We start from the raw sequence: 23,850 nt of genomic DNA, 5'->3' as shown, positions 1-23,850 counted from the left end.
TAGGTACCATCTCATGCTCGCCTAATTGGAATGTGGCGGTGGTAACTTCCCAAAAGTGGGATAACGCTTGAATCAAGCTCACTTGGTGCTCTAGATTGATGAGTTTGAACAAATATCACAATCTTTCCCTCACGTAGACTTTGTTGTCTTTAGTCATGTTCATCCACCAGGCCAAAAGCTCTTTCCTTGGAACCGGGATGACTTGTATGTCTAGTTTCCCCATTTCGATCTAATCATGCAAAAAGTTCACTATTAGTCACCATGGATTAATTTTAAATGCCCCCATTTTAATTATATGTCCTTTTATGGATAAAATGGAGGTAAAGCACATTTGCATTCTTATGACGTAATACAAATGCCACTTCTAATCCATTTATGCCTTAAAAGAGCATATACTTAAAAATGTGAATGAAACCAATGTTTAAAGCAAATGCCTTTTGACATGCTCCATTTTGACCATAAAGTACTACCCTATGGTTTACAACTTCGGATACATCGAAAATAAACTTTCGGCAAATGGGGTTGTATTTGTCACATCTTGAGCATTCAATCTATTTGAATTAGATTGAAAATCATCATGGACCTATACATTCCATCTAGAAATGAAAAATGTGACCAAATGGAGCATGTCACCCTATTCATTCATTCTAGTATGAAAAGGCATTTTGTCCAAACATTGATTGTCATTTGGGCATTTTTTTTTAACAAAATTGTGTCAACTAACTTTGCATAATTGAAAAGATGAGAGAAGTGGAACGACACTTACTTACCGACACATTTTGCTTGGTTTTAGGTATACCAACCACAAAGACAAGCATATGCAACAAGTGAGGTTTTGACACCTAAAAGGGTGAGGATATACTAAAGGCTCAAGGTCACCACCTTAATGGACAAGAGATTCCATTCCAATAGGCGATCGGCCTAAAGTAATGGAATATTATTCCATCTTGGTGATCGGTATTGTATTTAAACGATCCCATGAGCAATCGGCTCACAGTTTCGCCTAAACACATACCTCCTAAGGGTAATCCTAAATGTAGCCGGGGTTGGGCCACGGGTGGTGTGTGCGAAAAGTGAAGTGCTAAAGCAATTTAAAAGCAAGCACAACAATTTATAACCAAACAGCACTTCTAAAATTTGACCAAATCACATTCAATTCCAACACCATCCTGCAAAACAAAGGTAATCATAGACTACACCCCTTATACCTCCCACCTGCATCACCATTTAACACGTTATTAATGGAACGTACCTGAGATCCTTGCGAGCACAAACACATGCATATCGTTCTATCTAGGCCTAAGTCCACTTAAAAATTTAAGATTCCCCAGTGGAGTCGCCAAGCCTGTCGTGCCACGCTCTCGCGTGCTTTAGGATGGAGGTATTTTTCTATACGGGCCTCTCCTAGGCCATACCTCACATGACAGCGGGGTTTGTTTGATCTAAATTCAAACTTGGAGTCACCACTAGTCATTTACGATAGATCGACTAGAAACCTAATTGCGGTACGGGAGAAGTACCGCAATCCTACGAACCAAAGATTCTGGATAAGGGACTTGGTTACGTTAACGATCCCAAATTGAGATCATTAACGCCCTTTTGGTACCTAAGAACGATATGGCATGTCTAGCGTATCACACGGATCCCTAAGGTCATTTCACTAATCTAATCATGGACAAACAATTAAGCATCCAAGAATCAAATGCACATCTAATGGCAAATCAATCACGGCAACCCTAATTTGGTCACTAGAAATGAAAACCTACTCAAACCCTAACAAAATTTTAATAGCTTGTTCATTTTATTTTTTAGGGTTTAGGGTTTTTTAGGGGTTTTGGCCTTAAATTTGGAATTTTCCAAATTATGCCACTTGGGCATTTTGGAAAATCCAAATTTCACTTTTTATGACTAGCCACAATGATTTTTAATCATTCTGTGGATTTTCAAAATTTTAAATTTTTTTTTTCGGAAATTTTTTTAAACCGAGAAATGATTTTTTTTATGATTTTCTGGAAATTTTTTGTGAATTTTCCAATTTTTCAATTTTTTATTGATTTTTCAGAATTTTCAAATTTTTATTTGTATTTTCTGAATTTTTGAAATTTTTATGAATTTTCCGAGAATTTTTGTATTTTTCTGAATTTTCTGTAATTTTTCTAATTTTTATGAATTTTCTGCAAATTTTCCTAATTTTCTAAGAAAATCTAATTTTTATGATTTTTGTGATTCTTTCATTTTTTTTTAGAATTTTCTAATTTTTTTATATTTTTATTTTTGAATTTTCCCGCCGAGGGGAATGAACCGGACCGAACCGGTTCGGACCGGTTCGGCCGAGACCAAACCGGCCGTCGCCGGCACCAGTCGCTGATCGTCCCTTCCGGCGAACGCATCCCCAAAACAGCACCGTTTTGAGTGATTTTCATTTAGGCATTTTCACGAACAGTTGATGGGCATTATTCCATGTTTTCAGTTTTCAAGACCGCCGGTTTGAGCTCACCGTCGGCGAGCCTCCGGCGACCTTCTAGCCATTCTGGTTGCACCAAAACAGAGTCTATATATTCTACTTTCAATCTAACCTACTCGGCACGCCGGCGGACGTTCACCGGCCGGCAGAAATCGAGCCTAAAAATGCCAACTCAAAACTGACATTTTCCACTTTTCTAACATTAACCCCTATTCCAATCGCCCTAGCCATCTAGATCGAGTCTAACAACTAACAAACCAACAAACAAAGTTCAGAGAGACTGACTTGAATGGCCTGAGGCCACTGTGATGCTCCGGCGAAGTTTCAAGTTTTCCGGCGAGGTGGGTTTAATGCACGGATCGGCTCGGTTTATGCGATTTTAACCTTTCAAAATGCAAACAAGCAATAAAGATGAAGTCAGAACATGTTTTGAGCATCAAACGTCGCAAAATACCTAAGAAATGCACAAGTTTGAACCAAAACACATTCTGGAAATTCTGGGAATCCGTGACCACGAAGGAGATTTACCTGCTTCGTTCGACAACCAAATGAATTTGTTGAAGTGATCTACAGCCCAGAGAACGTTCCTTGACACTTTCTCTGCCTCCCGGTGTGCTTGGATTCGCCGGAACAGGTCGGAGTCGTCCGAACGACACCTGGTTTCAGACGTTCCCAATCAGGTTTTCCGGCTCAGCACGGCGAGGGGAGGTCACGGCCAACTCGTGATTCGCCGGCGCTTTGCCATCTAGGGCGGCGCCGATCACTCACGGGGGACCTCCGACCCTCTCTCTCTAGCTTTCTTCCTTCAGTTTTCTTCCTTTCTCTCTTTTTTCTCTCTCGGGAATTTTCTCGAACAGGTTTCCCTCCTTGTTCTTCAGTTTTTTTCTGTTTTTGATCCTTGATTTTCCGCTCAAAATTCGGTTGGAACCGAATTCTAATCGGTTTTTGTTGTTGATCGACGCCAGCTATATCCAGCTGGAAAAACCGATTAAAACGTGCTCAAAAATTCGAACGTGATCAATGAAGTCGCGGCTTTGAGTGATTTTTTTTCTGGGTTTTCTCATGGGTTAAGTAGCCAGGTGAAGAAGACGACACTGTTCGGGTCAGGTTGGGTCGGGTCGACCCGCCCGACCGAGAAACTCCGGTTTTGCTCAATTTCGCGAATTAAACCCAATTTCCACCAAATTTTCGAAATTCAACATCAAAATTGAATTTCCCAGCATATTCCGAACCCAAACATATAATTTTCCCCAATTTTTATCATAATTGTGCCCAAGATTTTCTCACTTTTATATTCGGGTTAATAGGGTTCTGTTCAATTCAAGGTCTTAATGACCTGATTAGGAAAAATTGATGCCAAAATTGCATTACCCACTCCTGATTAATCCTAAAAATGATAATCTCACAATTCGGCAATTTCATTTTGGGCACGATTCCCAATTTAGGTTCAAAATTCTTAATTTGCAATCAATTTTTTGGGGATTTTTTATTTTTACATCAAATTGTGCAATTGGACTGACCATTATGCAATTAAAGGTCCCAGAATCAATTGTTGTGAAGACACTATGACCTAAAAATGTCTAGAAAAAAATTAATTTCATTTTTGGTTCAATTCGAGTTTAATTTTGCCCAATTTTGGGAAAAACATATACCCGATTGAAATTTTTCAAAATTGACAGTTTATTTATGAAATTGGATTTAAAATAAGACTAATGACTATTTTTATGGAATTTTCTGATTCCATCTACTATTTTTCTTGATTTTCTTGCTTATTTTGACTAAAAGAAATTAAGAAAAAATGCAGAAAAATGCTAAAAAAAATTATTTTTTGTTTAGAAATAGGTTTCTAGGCTTGGCCAAGATTCCTAGACCTAATTTTGAAGTTTTTGAAAGTATGACAAAAATGAGCTAAAAATTAAGTGTTAACAACATGCATAATTGTAAAAGAATGGAATGGAACGATACTTGCTTACCATGACATTTTTGTTTGGTTTTAGGTATACCAACCACAAAGACAAGCGAATGCAACCAGTGAAGTTTTGACGAGTAAAATGATAGGATATGCTAAAGACTCAAGGTCACCATCTTAATGGACAAGAGATTCCGTTCCAATAGGCAATCGGCCTAAAGTAATGGAATATTATTCCACCTTGGTGATCGGTATTGCATTTAAACGATCCCATGAGCAATCGGCTCATAGTTTCGTCTAAACACATACCTCCTAAGGGTAATCCTAAATGTAGCCGGGATTGGCCCACAGGTGGTGTGTGCTAATGGTGTAGTGCTAAAGCAACTTAAAGGCATGTATAACAATTAATAACCAAACAACACTTCTAAAATTCATTCAAACCACATTCAATCCCAACACCATCCTGCAAAACAAAGGTTAGCAAAGACTACACCCCTTATACCACCCGCCTGCAAAACCATTTAACACTATCATTAGTGGGACGTACCTGGGATCCTTGCAAGCACAAAACACAAGCATATCGTTATATCTAGGCCTAAGTCCACTTAGAAAAGGTAAGTCCCCAACGGAGTCACCAAGCCTGTCGCGCCGCGCTTTTTGAACTTTCGGGATTTGCACGCTAAGGAGGTATTTCTGTGTAAGGGTCTCTCCCAGACCATATCTCATGTGACAGCGGATGGTAATTTCCTATTTAGTCTAAGTTTGTGATTTTGGAGTCGTCACTAGTCATTATTGGTAGGTAGACTAGAAACCTAATCGGGCCATGGGAGAAATACCACGATTCTACGAACCAGAAATTCTGAGTACGGGGACTTGGTTACGTTATTGATCCCATATCGAGATCCCTAATGCCCTTTCGGTACCTTAGAATGATACGATGTCTAACATGTCATGCAAATTTCCGAGGCTTACCCACTAATCCTATCCATTCTAATTATAGGAAAAACCAATCAAGTATTAAATGTGTAATCGATGTCAATCAAATCAATCAATCCTAAATGGTCTTCAAAAATGAAAATCAATTAAAACATCCAAACCCTAATGAAGCTCTAGAAGTTTATTCATTTCATGATTTACATTTTTTAGGGTTTTAGGGTTTTTTAGGGGTTATAAACCCTGAATTTGAGATTTTCTAAAAATGCCACTTGGGCACTTCAAAAAATTCAAATTTCACTTTCTAAGGTTGGCCACAATGTTTTTGGACCATTCTGTGAATTTTTAAAATTTTTGAAATTTTTGATTTTTTTTCGGAAATTGAAAATTTGAAAATTTCATTAACCGAGAATTAATTTTTATGATTTTCTGAAATTTTTTATGAATTTTCCAATTTTTCACATTTTTTATTTGTATTTTATGAATTTTCTGAATTTTTATGAATTTTCTGAAAATTTTTGAATTTTTATGAATTTTCTAATTTTTTTTCTGAATTTTTTTTTATTTTTCTAATTTTCCACAATTTTATGAATTTTTTTATTTTTTTAGATTTTTTATTTATTTTTTATTTTTTTAAAATTTCCCGCCGGGAAAATGAACCGGACCGGCCCGGGCGTCGCCGGCATCGATCGCCGGTCACTTTTCAATTTTTTATTGATTTTCTAAAATTTTCACATTTTTTATTTGTATTTTCTGAATTTTCTGAATTTTTATGAATTTTCTGAAAATTTTTGAATTTTTATGAATTTTCCAATTTTTTCTGAAATTTTTTTTTATTTTTTTGATTTTCCACAATTTTTTGAATTTTTTATGAATTGTTTTATGAATTTTTTTATTTTTTTATATTTTTTATTTTTTATTTTTTTTTAAAATTTCCCGCCGGGAAAATGAACCGGACCGGCCCGGGCGTCGCAGGCACCGGTCGCCAGTCACTTTCTCCGGTGAGCCCAGCGCCAAAACCGGTGCCGTTTCACCCAATGCCCATTGGGACATTTGATCGAATAGTTGGTGGGCATGATTCTGTGTTATATGTTCTCGAGGCCGCCGGTTTGTGCTCGTCTCCAGTGACCTTCCGGCGAATGTTTTGCCATTCCGATTGCACCATTGTGATGTCTATGTGTTTTATTTTCAATCTAGACTACTTGGAACACCGGCGGACGTTCGCCGGCCGGCAAAAAGACCGGTCAAAAAACCTAATTCACAAATATTCTAGATTAATTCTTCAAAACTTTAAGTCCCGATTCTACTCGCCCTAGCCATCTAATTTGGTTCTAATCATTAACAAAGCATCAAACAAGGTTGACAGGCCTATGGCCACGGTGATGCTCCGATGAGGACCTCCGAGCTCCGGCGAAGTGGTTTTCATGCATGGCCGACTCAGTTTGTGCATTTTTAATGATCCAAATGCAATCAAACAATACAAAATGTGATTAGAAACAAGTTTTGAACATCAAAATGCTAAAATTCATCAACGAAATCACATAAACATTCATATTGGGACTAGAACTGAATTCTGGAAATTTTGGAAAAAAATGATTATGAGCCAACTTTACCTTCTTCGTTCGATGATCAGAAGGAATCGCCGAACTGATCCGCGCCTCTAGAGTTGTTCCTTGACACTTGAACTTCAACCTGGTGGTCTTGGATTCGTCGGAAGAGCTCCGGATTCGCTGATCGAGTCGGATTTTTAGGGCCTCACGGTCAGCTCGCCACTGTTCACCCGAGGAGGAGATCCTTCCTAGACGGTCGATTTGCCGGCGCCGTTCAATCGACCGATGCCGATCACTCGACCTGGGGATCTCCACTCCTCTCTCTCTCTAGATTTCAGGCTTTTTCCCTTTGTTTCTCTCTCTTCTCTCTTTGACAAATCGTCGAACACCTTCTCCTCTGCAATGTTCAGTTCTTCTTCGTTTTTGTTTATCAAAATTCCCGCCCAAATTCAGTTAGAACCGACTTAAAATCGGTTAGATCGAATCTTTGGTGCCAGCTGGAGATTCTCCAGCTGGTTATTTCAATTTTCACGTGTTCAATTACCCAAAATAAGTTGGCAAATGCGCGGGTTTGAATTGGAATTTTCTGGGTTTTGCACGTTTTGGGGCGAACCGGGCGAAGAAGACAGGTCATTGGGTCGGGTCAGGTTGACCCGGTCAACCCGGCAAGCCCGATTTTGATTAAAAACTCAAATTGAGCTCAATTTCGATCGATTTTTTCAAATTAAACCCCAAAATTGAATTTCCCATCACATTTTGAACCCAAATATGTGATTTTCCCTAATTTTTGTGATAATCATGTCCAAGATTTTCATATTTTTGTATTCGGGTTAATAGGGTTTTATTCAATTTGATGTCCTAATGACCTGATTAGGCAAAATTGATGCCAAAATTGAATTACCCACATCTGATTAACCCTAGAAATGATGGTCTCATGGTTCAACAATTTCATATTGGGCACGATTCCCAATTTGAGCTCAAAATTCTTAATTTTCAATTGAATTTTGGGATTTTCTGATTTCTTTTATAAATTGTGCAATTGGACCAACCATTATGTAATTCAAGGTCCCAGAATCATTTTTTGTGAAGATACTATGACTTAAAAATGACTAGAAAAGATTTAATTGCATTTTTAGTTCAATTCGGGTTTGATTTTGCCCAATTTTGGGAAAAACATATACCCGATTGAGATTTTTCAAAATTGATGATGTATTAATGAAATTAGATTTAAAATAAGACTAATGACTATTTTTATGGAATTTTCTGATTCCATTTTCTATTTTTCTTGATTTTCTCATTTATTTTGACTAAAAGAAATTAAGGAAAAATGTAGAAAAATGATAAAAAATTTATTTTTGGTTTAGAAGTAGGTTTCTAGGCTTGGCCAAGATTCCTAATCCTAATTTTGAGATTTTTGAAAATATGAAAAAAAAATGAGCTAAAAATCAAGTGTCAACAATGCCAAGAAGATCACCAATTTCACAGAAATCCAATACCAACATTACAACCTCTCCCCATAGACTCTTCTGATTGGGATGTTGAGAGTGAAAACATGATTTCATATCAGAAGCCATTACTTAAAGAAGTGTGGGCAATATTATCTTGTTTTATCCTCGAGGTTCTTAACTTGTAAACCCGAAGCGAATCAAAAGACGATGAAATTCTTTCTTGGCCTCAAAATGCCTATTCTTAGAATAGCCATTGACCAAATCGGCTCTACGATCCATTTAAAAAACCTTATCGGATCAATCGAATTATATATATTGCAAATATATCTGAATACCTGAGGATTGGTTATGAGAGATAAATTGAGAAATACAAAGTAATTCCCATATCAACGGATGAAGATAAAAGGCTAGTTCATAGATTGAGGCAAATCTTTTCTAGTGAAAGTCTTCCAATTGATCATCATAAGCATTTCTTGAAAAATTTCAAGTAATTTGCCCAAATATATCATTTCGAAGGAAATTTAATTGTTTAAATGCATTAACACGGAGAATGCATGTTTTGAGATCAAAATCACCCAAATTTTCAAATGGTTTTTGGTTTTATTTAAATCATAAATTTTCAAATGGTTATGGGTCTATTCTTAAACCCCAAATTTTCAAATGGTTTTTGGTCTTTCCTTAAACCCAAATTTTCAAATGGTTTTGGGTCATCCTTAAACCCTAAATTTTCATATGGTTGTGGGTCTTTCATTAAAGGATTAATACCACGAAAAACCCTAAACTAGTACACTTGTGACACATTTACCCCAAACTATTTTTTTGACAATAAAAAATCCCAAACTAGTACACCTGTGACAATTTTACCCTGAAATATTTTTTTAACCACCAAAAACCCCAAACTGGTACACCTGTGACAATTTTACCCTCAACTTACCACAAAAAATCTCAAACTGGTACATATGTGACAATTTTACCCTGAATTAAAATTTTAATATTATTTTTTTAGTTTTTTCGAATTTTTATTTATTATTTATTTTTTTCTTTTCTTTTTTCTTTCATCTTCAAACTCTGGCCGGTCGCCTGTCCGGCGACTGGCCAGAGGCGGAAGCCGGCGAGGGCCGCCCTCGCTGGCGTCGGGCGAGGGCTACCCTCGCCGGCGTCGGGCGAGGGCCGTCCTCGCCCGCCCGTGGCAAGGGCGACCCTCGCCCGACTTCCGAGCGAGGGTGGCCCTCGCCGACTCGACGCAGCGAGGTGGCCTCTCGCCGGATCGGCAGCGAGGGTGCCCTCGCCGGCGCAGGCGGGCCTCGCCGGACGCCGGATCCGGCGAGGCCGCCGCTCGCTGCGTCGGACGGGCGAGGGCCGCCTCGCCTCGCGTCGGGCGAGGGCCACCCTTGGCCCGGGCAGCGAGGACGGCCCTCGCCGACGCAGCGAGGGTCGCCCTCGCCAAATCCGGCGTCGGGAAAGGGCCGCCGACGCCGGCGAGGGCAACCCTCGCCGATACCGACGAGGGTCGCCCTCGCCGGATCGACGAGGGCGGCTCGCCCGACGCCGGTGAGGGCGGCCTCGCCCGACGCCGGCGGCTCGAGGCGGCGGGCGCTCGCCGGCTTCCGCCTCTGGCCGGTCGCCGGACCGGCGACCGACCAGAGGTTGAAGGTGAAGGAAAAAAAAAGAAAAGAAAAAAGAAAAAAGAAAAAAGAAAAAAGAAAAAAAATAAAAAAAAATAATATTAAAAATTAGTTCGGGGTAAAATTGTCACATGTGTACCAGTTTAGGATTTTTTGTGGTATGTTTGGGGTAAAATTGTCACAGGTGTACTAGTTTGGGGTTTTTTATGGTCAAAAAAATAGTTTGGGGTAATTGTGTCATAAGTGTACCAGTTTAGGGTTTTTCGTAGTATTAACCCTTCATTAAATCCTAAATTTTTAGATAGTTTTTGGTATTTCCTTAAATCCTAAATTTTCAAGTGGTTGTGGGTCTATCCTTAAACCCTAAATTTTCAGATGATTTTGAGTCTTTCCTTAAACTCTAAATTTTCAGATGGTTTTTGGTCTTTCCTTAAATCCTAAATTTTCATATGGTTGTGGGTCTTTCCTCAAACTCTAAATTTTCACAAGGTTTGTGGATTTATACCACGGGGTTCGTGAGTTTATCCTTAAACTACAAGGTTGGAAAGTTTATCCTTAAACCATAAGATCAAAATCATATTCATCACAATCATCACTCTACTCCTTGAAATAATCAACAATGAAACTCTCATGAGCAAGTAAGTTCCTTTTTCTCTCTCGATCATCAACAAATTCATCAAAAGCATCAAAGTGGAAAAATTGGATTTGGACAGAATTTTTTAACAAAGATCCTTGATCCATTGTTGTGAAATTTTCACTTGTCTTTACAATTGAGTAGACTATGACTCAAGTGTCACCTTGTCTTTGAGATCAATCTCTAACGAGCTTAATCTAAAAAATGATTAGGAACCTTGTCCATTTTTTAAATTTATATAAAAATCACAAAATTAGGATGAGGAACCTTGGCCAAGCTTAGGAACCTATTTCTAAATAAAAAATAATTTTGCTAATTTTTCTTTAATTTTTTCTTAATTTCTTTTAATAAAATTAGGAAGAAAATCAAGAAAATACCAAATGGAATTCAAAAATTCCACAAAAATAGTCATTAGTCTTATTTTAATTCCAATTTTAGCCCTACCATGTCAATTTTACAAAATTTCAATTAGGAATATGTTTTCCCCAAATTTGGGCAATTTCATATTCTAATTGAACCAAAAATCCAACTAAGCCATTTCTAGTCATTTTTGGGTTATAGTGTCTTTACAACAGTTGATTCTAATACCTTGAATTGCACATTGGTCAGTCCAATTTCACAATTTGATGAAAATATCAAAAAGCCCCAAAATTAATTGAAAAATTCGGGATTTTAAGATCTAAATTGGGGATTTCATTCAATTTTAAATTTTAAATCAAAGCTCATACCTTCCCTAGGGTTAATTGAACATGGGTAATTCAATTTTGACTTCAATTTTGCCTAATTAGGTCATTTAGACACTTAAATGAACAAAAACCCAACTGAACTGAATTGAAAATTGGAGATTTTTGGCCAAATTGAAATGAAAATTCAAATTGAACTCATATTCTAGGGTAAAATGTCAAGAAGCCTAAATTTGGGGTTAAAATCGAAAAAATGGGTCAAATGGGGATTCAATTTGCAAATTTAATCAATCCGAGTTAGCCAGGTCGGTCGAATCCAACCCGACCCAACCCGGGTCTTCATCTCCCTTACCCGACTCGGTTTCAGACTGGGAAAAAGGGAGAAAAATCCGCTCGACCCACCCCTTTGCCGACTTATTTCCCCTACTTTTAGCACGTGTCAAAGGGAATTGACAGCCGGAGATTCTCCAATTGTCCATCCCAAGCAAATCTAACCGAGTGGAGAGTCGGTTAGTGCTCGGAACAACCCCGGCAAGGTGATCAAAAGGGGCAAGAAAATCAATTTCGAGAGAGACCATTTGTTCGATAGAAAACCAAAGGGAGAGAGAGAGAGAGAGAGAGAGAGAGAGAGAGAGAGAGAGAGAGAGAGAGAGAGAGAGAGAGAGAGAGAGAGAGAGAGAGAGAGAGAAAATTAGAGAGATAGGAAGTAGAGGTCCCCAAAGCTGAGTGACCGATGTCGTCCTGATAGGAACGACGCCAGCGAATTAGTCTCTCGAGTGGACCTCCTTCCCCAGGTGTACCGAGAAGGGATGATCGGGAAGCTCTGAAAATGAGCTCCGATTAGCCAGTTCAGAACCTTTCCGACGAAGCGAAGGCCACCCTCTTGAAGAGCAAGTGTCAGAGGATCGTTTTAAAGCTCCCGTTTGGTTCGAAATTTCTGATTTGAGCTCCAGTAAAGAAGGTAAAGCTCATTCCCAATCACCTATAACTTTATCGTTTGATGCATTTTGGATCATGATTGTACATAAACCATGGATCGGTCCCTAAAAACCACTTCGCCGGAGCAACCAAACCTCACCGGAGCTCCTTTCCTCGGCCATTGGTCGTCCCAAGTTAGTCATTTTTGTTCCTTAATTGTTTTGATTGATAGGATGATTAGGCTGATTAGGACTAGTTGAATATGTTATAAAATTTTAGGTTTAGGTAATTTCAAGTTAGTGTTTTTAGGCTTAGTTTTCGCCAGCTGACGGTGGTCCGGCGGCGGTCCGGTAGGATTAGGTGGTTAGAGGGTAGTGTGTATTTGATATAGGGTCATTTGGGGTGGCCGGAATATGACCGGATGGTTGTCGGAGTTTGGGTTAAAGTCACGGTTCTGAAAATGCAATATCACATTTGATGCACACCAAATGTTTGTAAAAATGCCTTAATGAAGAAGCCTTAAAACGGTGTCATTTTGGCATCGCTCCTGCTGGAGTTTGATCGATGCCAGCCAAGCCGGTCCAACGTGATTGGACCGGACTGAACTAGTCCGGTTCGGTTTTGGGAAATAAAAAAATTAATAAAAAAATCGTAAAAAAATCATAAAAATTAGAAAATTCATAAAAATAGAAAAAATTTCTAAAAAAATAGAAAATTTCTAAAAAATTTAGAAAATTCAGGAAATTCCCCAAAAAATTCAGAAAAATCTGAAAAATAAAAAATTCTAAAATTTCTTAAAAATCCTAAAAATGAAGAAAATGAAGAAAATTTCAAAAAAAAAATCAGAAATTTTAGAAAATTCAAAAAAATAAAAATTCTGGAAAAAAATTCAGAAAATCCATAAAAATTGAAAAAATTCAGAAAATCCATAAAAATTTGTAAATTTCAGAAAATCCATAAAAATTCAGAAAATTCAAAAAATTCAAAAAATTCGAAAAAAATTGGAAAAAAATTTCAGAATAAAAATTGAAGTTCAGGCAAGTGAAAAAATTCCAAAAATTTCAAAAAAAAATTCCAAAAATTCACTGAATGACTTAGAACACCTGCGGTCACATACTTTGAGTGAAATTTAAATTTTTTGAGGTGCTCAAGTGGTTCTTTTGAAGACTCCTTAGTTTAGGGATAAAAAGGGGTTTAACCCCCAAAAGGGGTCTTAACCCCTAAAAAAATCCTAAAACCCTAAAAGATAACACAATCCTTAAAATGAACAAGCCTTTAGGGCTTCACTAGGGCTTGCCATTTGTGATTTGAATTGATTGCGCATTTCCTTATTGATTGATTTCTCCTTAATTAGAATAATTAGAATTAGTGGATAGGCCTTGTAAACTCGCATGACACGTTTAGATACTTCGGATCGTTTTAAGTACCGAGAGGGCATTAGGGATCTTGATATCATAATCTTTAACGTAACCAACTCCCCCTACCCATGTAATCTCTGGTTCGTAGAAATCGGGGTAATTCTCCCTTACCTCGATTAGGTTTCTAGTCGACCGTTAAGGACTAGTGGCGACTCCAAAACAAAACATAGGCTAAATAGAAAATAAAATAACAAGTACCCGCTGTCTCATGAGGTATGGTCAAGGAGAGACCATCATTCGTTTAAAAAAATCCCTTATCATTAGAAATGAACAAAAATACCTCCTAGAGCGCTCAGGTAGGGAAAAGTGCGGCGTGACACTAGTACACATAGTGTCTAGGAAAACCAACAAGCTTTGGCGTCACATTGTCCATTCCTACAAATCTGAAAAATAAATGAATGATCCAATGCCCATTAAATGAAATCTTTAGTTTTAAGTTAGGAAAATCATCTTATCACTGCACCTGGTACAACAACATAAATGCATAATAACCAATAAGTATGCTGAAAACATGGATAAGTATTATGCCTTTCCCATTCACAATATTTCATTTCAGACACAAGCATATGGCATAACATATTGTACTCATATTCATGCATTAAGTTCGTTACTTCTCCTCCCGAACTCTCCCGAGGCATCTAGACCACATAACAGGGCATCTCGAAACTCCCGGGGCATTGTCACCTTTTTTAATTATGGGTGACGGAATTATATTATTCTCATGCAAACCATGACAATAAGTATTTACATGCATTTCAATACGCATACCCACCTTCTTGCTCCATCACATATTCCTCAAGAAGTGAGATTTTAGTCAAACAAACTAGTATGAAGAAATATGTAATAAGACTCATTAATTGAATATATTCAGAAACTGGGTATATTTCAAAAGTAGTTCTAAGAAAGCCAATCACTATATTCAAGGATTAAGTCTGAACGTGAATCTAAACAACAAATGGGTAGATTGTAAGTCTGAACAAATAACTGAGTGTATTCTGAATCTAGACAAGCAATGGATATTTCTGAGTCTGGACAAATAAATGAGTATATTATGAAGACAAAGTGAATATCTTCAGATTTGGAAGATAAATACATTTGGTTTTAGAAAGTAAATATATTCTGTTCATAAAGAAAAATCTACTCGGGTTCAGAAGTATACAGGTTCAGATTCAGAGAGTAAAATCTCCTCGGGTTCAGAAGTAAACATATTCAAATTCAGAGAGTAAAATCTGCTCGAGTTCATAAGTAAATAAGTTCATATTCAAAGAGTAAAATAAACTCGGATTCGGAAATAAACAGGTTCAGATTCAGATAGTAAAATCTGCTCGGGTTCAAAATTAAACATGTTCAAATTCAGAGAGTAAAATCTGCTCAGGTTTAGAAGTAAATAGATTCAGATTCAGAGAATAAAATATGCTCGGATTCATAAGACAGATTTTATGAACGACGTTTAGATCTAGATTTCCAAATATAACTTTTCCAAGTTCAGATTAATCATTTCCACTTACCAAATGTACCCCACTTTAAGAAAAACGAACAATTACCTTTTAAACATGTATGAGACCAGCAAGACGAGTTCAACAATCACTTCAAGAATGAGATTTCCAAGTTCAAATTTAACAATCTCACTTGCCAATTATACTACACTCTAAGAAACAAATCACACACCTTTTGAACATGTACGAGGCAAGCAAAACGAATCCAACAATAATCATATCCACACATTATAGCACATCAAAATGACATATCTCAAACAACTAAGTTAAAAGTGTCAAGTAGATTTAACTAACTTAACTCTAAGTCTTCACTTACCTTGAACGAGATCCGAACGACCCCAAAGTTTAAATCACCGTGAAAGCTTTTGACAAATTGAAGTTTAGACCAAAAGATAGACGAAACTCTCTTTTGAAGAACAATATCACCGAGGTGAAAAATGAGTCTCAAATTTTTACCCAAGTTAAGAGTTATGTTTTGGTATTGTTAGATGTAAGATTGCATGAAGTCACAGGTGGCTAATTCTCATCTAATCTACGCCCAAGTGGGGATGTGTTGGTGACTTATGGATATGTGTCATATTGGTGACTTACAGATAGAAGAAACTTTCTATGTAATGATTGCTTATGGATATGGGTCACATTAGTGCAAGAGGCTAAGTTTAAAAGTGGCATGTGGCCGTGCATGAATTCTCCAAGTGCCACGTGAGGTTTAGGTAGACATGGCCAAGGGCCGATTTTGGCCCGGAACCGGCCCGGGTCAAATCCGGGACCGGCCCGTTGACCGGGCCTGCGGTTTGGAACCAGAACCGGCCCGTGGCCTACGGGCCCGGTTCCAAAAAAAAAAAAAAACCCACCTCCTCCAGTCCCCCACGCCCTCCTCTCCCACCAATGACTAGTCCCTCATCCGCCACTTCTGCTCCACCCTCTCCTCCTCCGTCCACACCCCTCTCCGCCACTCCCACCCCCTCTCCGCCGCCGCCGCCACCCCCTCCGCCTCCCTCCTCCTCATGCCCTCCTGGTCCTCCCACCCTTCCCTCCCTTACATCGGCGTCAAGCTCGTGACCCACTTCCCCGGCAACTCCTCCGCACTGAACCTGCCGGGGGTCCACGCCGTCTTCATCCTCTTCAGCTCCCTCACCGGCCAGCCCCTCGCCACTGCGGACGCCACCGTGTTGACCCTGTACCGCATCGCCTGCGTCTCGGGCCTCGCCTCCGAGCTCTTCTCGCGGACCGACAGCAAGGTCCTCGTCATGGTCGGTCCCTCCTTCCCCCCTCTCCCTTGCGCCTCCTCCGGTCCTCCCCTTTTCTCCTCCGCCTCGCCCCCCGTCTTCCCAGATCTGACCCCCGCCGCCGTCGCTGCCGTTGCCCCCGCCCATGGCCGCAGCCGCCGACGCCGACGCCCCCTCCTCCTCCCCCCTCGCTACCCTGCGCCTCCTCCCCCCTCGCTACCCTGCGCCTCCTCCCCTTTTCTCCTCCTCCCCCCTCGAACCGGAACCGGCCGGAACCGGAACCGGAACCGCCCCCTTGCGGTTCCGGTTCCGGTTCATACATGGCCACGAACCGGAACCGGCGGTTCCTGAACCGTGGCCATGTCTAGGTTTAGGTGTCTTAAGAGAGGTTTTTGTGAAAAATCAAAATGAAAACAGAATTTCTACTCCCTTTAATACCATATTGCAAATAATTAATTATTATCATTAATCAACTAAAGTTTAGAATAATAATCTCACCCATCAACCATAAAGACGACGGTGAATTAATTAACATCGTTATAATATTAACGTATATATCGACGTATCTTAATTTGCAACACGTCGAACTTGGAACAATTACGTTCACGAAAATCATCCTCTACGCCTGACAAAATTTACGATTCAATTAAGATTTCTAGGTGTCCACCCGAATTCTAAGCTAATAACACTTAGCTTTAATGTCTAAGTATCGTTACCGGATACGGAAATTTTTGAATATCACATAAATACTTTTTCGAAATTTTCGGATGTCCCACGATGGGCCTAAACCCAGCAAGGGTTGCTGGATCTTAGACGGTGGCTGGGTGGCGTCGAGGTCACCATCCATCGCCTCCAACTTGGTCTCTTCCACCACCGGTAGACGAGGTGGATTTATTGCTGATGTGGACTCACTGGACAACTAGCAGCCACTTGGACGAAATTTTAAGGGAGGTCTGATTTTGGGACTTAGCTAAAAACTGATGATTTTTTTTAAACAAAAAAAAAATTGGGGCTTAGCTAAAAATTGATGACTTTTTTCAGATAAGAAGAAGTTCAGATTGTTGAGGATTTTATAGGGAATTGGCCTCCGTTTTAAACCCAACGAGATTTTAAAAACTCCTCGAATGAACCGACTCAACCGCAACAAAAGCCAAAATCAACAAGAAACTGCCATAGCACTGGGGTGGTCCAGGGAAAGACACGGCCAAATAAAGATGCCCAAACAAAAGTTTGTCCTCTCGTCTTTCCTCACCTCATTCTGTGCTTCCCAAGCTGTCTTTTGTTATCTTCTTCAAAGAATGACACAACCGGAGCTTTCAAACCTCTCTTCTTCTTCACTCCTTCACAACTGAGTCTGTATCCACAGAATGGCTTCTCTGCAGGAATTGCTGGCAGAAGAAGGATTCGAGGACGGACAGCTATTGTCGACCACCCCAGTGAAGTATCTCGATATGATGCGAAACGATGAGCCGAAACAATTGCCAGTGTACTTCTGCCGTGGTCGGAAAAGCCTCGAGTTTGCAGAGCAGAAACCCTTCAGGTGCAATAGGCGGAGGAATAGTTCGTCAGCTTTAGTGTCGGAAAGGGCCGCTTCTATGTCAGAGAGATCGAATGCTAATAAGTCGCTGGTATCAGAGATAATAGACGAGCCTGCCATCGATATGGTGGCTGTCAAAGCAGTGATCTCAATACTAAGTGGCTACGCTGGTCGGTATGTGAAGGATGAGAGCTTCAGGATTAGCATCCGCGAGAAATGCGGTTCTTGCTTGGCACGGAAGAAGAGGAATACTGACGATGAGATCCTGAAGAGGATCGAAACGGGTATCGAAAGCATCGAGAAGTTGGTGGACGATCCGGGTATAAAAAGAAAGGAGCTGAGGATGAAGACCTTGAGAAACTCCATTAGGCTTCTGAATGTTGCCGCTACTTTGAATTCGGAGAAAACAAAGAACGGTTCAGCTTGTGGGATACCCAATTCATATCTCTCAGCTTGCGCTCAATTGTACCTCTCCATTAGCTACAAGCTAGAGAAGAATGATAGAATCTCAGCTAGGCACTTGCTTCAGGTTTTCTGCGATTCGCCGTTTCTTGCTAGGACTCACTTGCTTCCCGACCTGTGGGAGCATCTCTTCCTTCCTCACCTTCTTCACCTCAAGGTTTGGTACACAAGGGAAGTTGAATTCCTTTCGAGCTCAGACGATGTTGAGGACAAGAGGAAATCGAAATGCTTAAGCAAGTTATACAATGACCAACTGGATATGGGCACTGCTCGGTTTGCGCTGTATTATAAACAATGGCTTAAAGTTGGGGTCGAGGCTCCTCCAGTTCCAGATGTGCCTTTGCCATTAAAACCGAGCCATGAATTTTCAAGGAACGTGAGACCACAAAGAATGCGTAGCCACAGATTGACTCGAAGGCAATCACAGGATTCATATACTTCACATTCCTCAATTAGTGGAAATCTGTAAGTGTATCCAACTGATGCCAAGTAATTTTCCAATGCAACAGTTTAGTTTATTAAGGTATGCTGACTGTCTGATAAGTTATATGGCTTTCTAATGGTTTTCTATGTCACTAAAGATACCAAGCAGTATTTGGCCCCCGACTGGATCGACGATCTATGGACCTTGAGCTTGGAAGTAGAAAATTTGGTTCGGTTGATGAAAAGAATCCCTGTAGTAGTGAAGAAAGCTGTAGTAACACCAGCATCATTCATGTATGTCAAATGTCGACTTGTTTCCTGTTTGTAATCTTTCTTTAGGAGTAACAGTTCCATAATATATTCAATTGCCTCAATGCAGAACGAGACTCTTCGAATATCATCAAGAAATTATTGCGAGAATCAGAAACTTGATTTGTGGCCTAAGACGCAGAAATCAAACTACGTCTCATTGCTTAACTGCCAAAGTGTGCCCATCCAGTGCCTGGTTAGCACAAATGGCATCTCCAGCAATAGGCAGAATAAACTGGAAGAAATTGATCCCCAAGTCTCAGATGATCTGGGTAAAGCCATCTCCAGTTTATATTGCTCAGATATTCTAAGTGAATGTGAAACTGCTATCCATGTCATAACAAAAGCCTGGTTGAGCTCACATGGTGATCACACCATTGAAGCATCAGTATCGAAAGCCTCGGTCATTGAGGGGATGCTTGAGGTTTTATTTGCATCACAAGATGACGAAGTTCTTGAGCTAGTTATCTCACTATTAGCAGAAATAGTGGTGCGAAACAGGAATATCAGCCAGATAGTTTTGAGCACTGACCCGCAGCTCGAGATCTTCATAAGGCTTTTGAAACGTTCAAGCGTATTCCTAAAAGCTGCCATTCTGCTTTATCACTTGAAACCGAAGGCAAAACAGATGATATCCACCGAGTGGGTCCTGCTCGTCCTTCGAGTCCTCGAGTTCGGCGACCAACTGCAGACCCTTTTCACTGTTCGTTGTGCTCCTAGAGTAGCGGCCTTCTACATACTAAACCAACTTGTTTTCGGTTTTGACGAGGACAAAAACTTGGAAAATGCAAGAGATATGGTCTCGCTTGGGGGATTGAATCTTCTTATAAAGCGGATCGATATAGGAGAATTTCAAGAGAGAATAAATGCTGCAGTTCTCACATCATGTTGCATCCAAGCTAATGGGACATGTCGAAATTATGTCGCTGAAAATATAAACAAGGCTTCTCTGCTTGAACTGATTGTACTTGAATACCAAAAGAAATCTACTCGCGCTTTAAATTTACTTATTGAGTTTCTTTGCCTTAGCAGGTACATTTTTCTTGTCTCAACAAACATTGTTCTTTAGCTATATTTGCAAGACCAGATTGGTATCCTTAGCCATGTTATTATAACAGAAGGTCACAAATAAACAAGTTCCTGTATGGAGTAAAAAGTGGATGGGGCGGGCTGAATGCTATGCACGTCTTGCTGATCTACCTCCAGAAAGCTTCATTGGAAAAACGCCCGCTGTTTGCCACAATTTTACTGCAGCTTGATCTTCTGGTATTTCTAATTGTGTTATAAAATATTCGAAAAATATAACCGCTGAGTTTTTATTTTCTGTGGAAATTTCGATTCAAGATCCTAGAACGACCTCCATAAGGAACTGCAGTTTCTTGCAGGGAGACTGTGGGATGTGCAGTTTATACAGAGAAGAAGCACTCGAGGCGATCATAGCCGCTTTGGATTGTCAATTAGTCACTGAAAATATCCAAGAACAAGTGGCGAGAAGTCTCCTGATGCTCGGAGGCCATTTTCTTTTGACAGGCGAGCCAGTGACTGAACAATGGCTCCTGCAGAAGTTGGGTTTTCCAGAAGATCCAGACATGGCACTCCACAGCGAAGATACGGTTCTTGGTACTACAACGCCCAGGGTTAGTGCATTATTCAAATTCAATTTCAAACTAGATTATTTGAGATGTTTCCAGGAATAGGGAGTCCAAGGAAAGGGATATTTAGTTTGTCTTGCGAGGGCACTTCATTTTGAAGTGGAATTATACAGGCACAACCTGTCTGTCCAGCGCAAAATTCCTTGATAGCAAATTACATAAGCTTATAAAGATTGGTGGTATACTCAGTTAAACCTTTAATAGCCAGATACGAATTGCATAACATTGCTGCTACACATCAATCCTCGACACATTGAGAATTCTGAAGCTAATATGGCATAAACAAGTTGATGATTCCAAAACACATTATTCAGCTGCTTTTAGTTGAAAGTTGCAATAAGCCTTGTGAATTTCGCGCTCTTTCGAACTAGCAGCTCTAATGAATAACATGTACTTCTTTGTCTACTTTCTGTGGAAAAGTAAGTTGTGCTCTGACTATAACCCCGAACATCGTGGTTTGGCTAATCGATGCTGCAATTTTTAGGACAAAGAGGAAGAGGAAACCGAAAACTGGCTAAGGAAAACAGCGCTCGTCTTGCTCAGGAATGGCAGAATGAGGTTTTTAACTGCCCTTTCGGGTGCAATTGAAAATGGTATCCCTGTATTGGTACGAGCTGGCATCGTCACTGTCTCATGGCTGAGCGGATTTCTCCATTTGGTCGAGGATGGAGATCTACAGTTGGAGGCGTGCTCGATTTTAATGCCACAGATGCTAAAGTCATTGAACTTCGATAGAGCACTGGAGGAGAGAGTCTTGGCATCATCTTCGCTTCTAAATCTCATCAAGAGTTCAGGTATTTGTCCCGTACAAACTGTCACAGAACCATGTCTTTTCCATCCGGTATGACAAAAGTGAATGATTCTAGTACCATATTATTCTTCAGATCCATTGTGGCCGTTTGGTGATAAGTCTTCAATAACTCATTCCTTTAAATTAAACCAGTAGAGAATGCCAGCACTTGTGTTTATAGCTAGATTTAATGAGCAGCACGTTCCATTCCAAAGACCTACAAGTTTGTTCCCCTTTAAATCTCGGTCAATCCATTTTCTTTTCCTTGATTTAGTTTAAGCGGGTCATTAGAAGTGTAGTCCCCATATTGTTACATCTATCATTAGGAAACACAAAATTGGCAATAAGAAGAGGGGACTCTAAGAAAATTTCAAGGTTATGAATGATGTGCAATTGCCACAGTCCCGTAGTAATGAATGACTTGCTTTACTATATTTCCCTTCTCAGGTTGTTTATCGACTCTCTGTGTACTGAATGAGGAATCAGTGAGCCTTCTGCACAACCTCTCCCTAGTGACATGGACGGCTGATGAGCTCTTGTCCTTTATCACCACCCACTCAAGGCACCCATGCCTGTGAGCTTGAAAGGGTTTATGCTATAAATGAGATTTCAGGTTGTACACATGCAGAATTGGCAATATCAAGTCATTCAGTGACTGGCTTCGTAATGTTATCATCAGTTCCTCTTCTCTCACTTCTCTGTAACTGAGCTCTGGAGTTACTTCGATATTATTTGGTAAAATTGTACAATACTTAAGGCGACGGACACAATCAGTTTCGCGACAAAGTGTTCATCATATTATGTGCTGTTCTTTCATGTGAACTCTATCCAAGGTACCGCATAATCTACTATGTTTTCGGAAATTCGACCATGACCAAGGGCACTTTGTCGATCACTCAAGATAAACAAAAGTCAATGATGAAAACGCGAGGTTGCTCGAAGCATTCACACGACCAATGTCAGCCGGCTACATAATATGGACAATCCACAACGTGTGTACTTTGGCAGATTAAATGTATGCAGGGTTCAAATATGCAAAAGCAGCTAGTTTCTTTCCTTCCCTTTCTTGGCTTGCCTTATGAAGCCATACAATCAGAATGCTCTCATAGTTAATTAACAAATGGCCCAGGATTATAACATTTCTTAACTTTCCAATACAGTTTGAATCACAAGAAAGACTAAAAAGTTCAATTCCGGAAAGGAGCTAGCTGAATTGGTAACCAAATAATCCCTAGATTACAAAAACTTGGCAGAATAGATAATTAAAAGACGTCAGGTAATGCTTGAACATTGAAAAGGCATCCACATTGCAAGAACTATTGGGTCTAACTTTCAGCAATATCAGTTTCAGTTTTGAAAAGGGGTGCTCCAACTTCTTTTTTTTCTTGAAAAAAAAAAGGTGCTACAGCTTAGACTTGTCAAAATGGGACATAAACCCATTTCTTAATCCATATATTAGTAAATGAGTTAGTTATATCTATGAAATGGATCATAAATGGGTAAAGGTATAATATGGGTGTTAAATGGGTCGTAAATGGGTTTACAACTTATTTAAACTCAACTCATCTCTATTGCCCTTATTCAATCCCGTGCTCACTCACTCCGCACTCTATCAGTTTAGATATGAGTTTTCCTAGATTTAGTTAAATATGCAAATGTTTTAGCAATATGGATCAGGTCAGGTATGGGTCAAGAAAATTGCATTGCGCATAAATGGGTCATAAATGGGTTAATGGGTCAATTTGGGTCGGACCATTTGTGACTCAACCCAAATCCGACCCAATCCACCCATTTGACAGGTCTACTGCAGCTTTAATAAGGTATTTGACAAATCTCTCATGAATGTATCATCTAATAGGCTGCAACAACTTATGACACTTCATAATACACCTATACCACAACGTATTATAGCTTATAACAGTTTTTAAGAAATTGTCTTACTCGAATTTAAGGTGCTACAGCTTTAAAACATATGCTTACACCATTTAGGCTCTATTCGTTTCGCGAAAAATGTAATGTTTCTGGAAAATATTTTCCAGAAAATCATTTTTCAGGAAAATGATAATATTTTTGGTGTTTTGCTAAAACTTGAAAATGAACTGGAAAATATTTTCCGCTGTTTAGTATAGAAGATCAGATTTGATTTTTCTCCTTGCACTCATTTTAATAATTTTTTATTCTTTTCTTTTCTTTTTATTTTTTTCTTTTCGCTTCTTCTTCGGCCGGTTGCGGCCATGGCAATAGCCGATGACCAGCCACAGGCGAGCCGAGCAACACTAGCCTTAGGCGAGGCGCCACCTTGCCAGATCCGACGAGGTTGATCTCGCTCGAGGCTAGCGAGCTCCAGCCTCACCCAAATCTGGTGAGCTC

General features: G+C 39.7%; 1 protein-coding gene across 2 annotated transcripts; it reads left to right on the top strand.

Moving 5' to 3' along the window:
• Window positions 1-17,517: 17,517 nt before the first annotated feature.
• On the top strand, window positions 17,518-22,241 carry LOC115689496 (putative E3 ubiquitin-protein ligase LIN). Of its 2 annotated transcripts, XM_030615549.2 has the most exons (7): window positions 17,523-18,771; window positions 18,888-19,023; window positions 19,109-20,070; window positions 20,157-20,304; window positions 20,424-20,675; window positions 21,175-21,484; window positions 21,928-22,241. In XM_030615549.2, the coding sequence occupies exons 1-7, from the start codon at window positions 17,675-17,677 to the stop codon at window positions 22,056-22,058; spliced, it is 3,036 nt and encodes a 1,011-aa protein (XP_030471409.2). In that variant the 5' UTR covers window positions 17,523-17,674; the 3' UTR covers window positions 22,059-22,241. The 2 variants fall into 2 exon arrangements, with proteins under 2 accessions (XP_030471411.2, XP_030471409.2); XM_030615551.2 differs by lacking the exons at window positions 21,175-21,484; window positions 21,928-22,241 and having other exon boundaries at window positions 17,518-18,771; window positions 20,414-20,676.
• The last annotated feature ends 1,609 nt before the right edge of the window (window positions 22,242-23,850 follow it).

The sequence above is a fragment of the Syzygium oleosum genome, unplaced genomic scaffold, assembly GCF_021117445.2.
Source record: "Syzygium oleosum isolate NSW1041296 unplaced genomic scaffold, Sole_v2.1 Sole_v2.50, whole genome shotgun sequence".
Taxonomy (NCBI): Eukaryota; Viridiplantae; Streptophyta; class Magnoliopsida; order Myrtales; family Myrtaceae; genus Syzygium; species Syzygium oleosum.
This window is presented reverse-complemented; position numbering and strand designations above follow the sequence as displayed.

Excerpts from the sequence above, each read along its gene's own strand:
- LOC115689496 (XM_030615549.2), top strand. The coding sequence starts at position 17,675 with ATGGCTTCTCTGCAGGAATTGCTGGCAGAAGAAGGATTCGAGGACGGA. Across the intron at positions 20,676-21,174 it reads TTGGTACTACAACGCCCAGG|GACAAAGAGGAAGAGGAAAC; the intron begins GTTAGTGCATTA and ends TGCAATTTTTAG. Across the intron at positions 21,485-21,927 it reads AAATCTCATCAAGAGTTCAG|GTTGTTTATCGACTCTCTGT; the intron begins GTATTTGTCCCG and ends TTCCCTTCTCAG.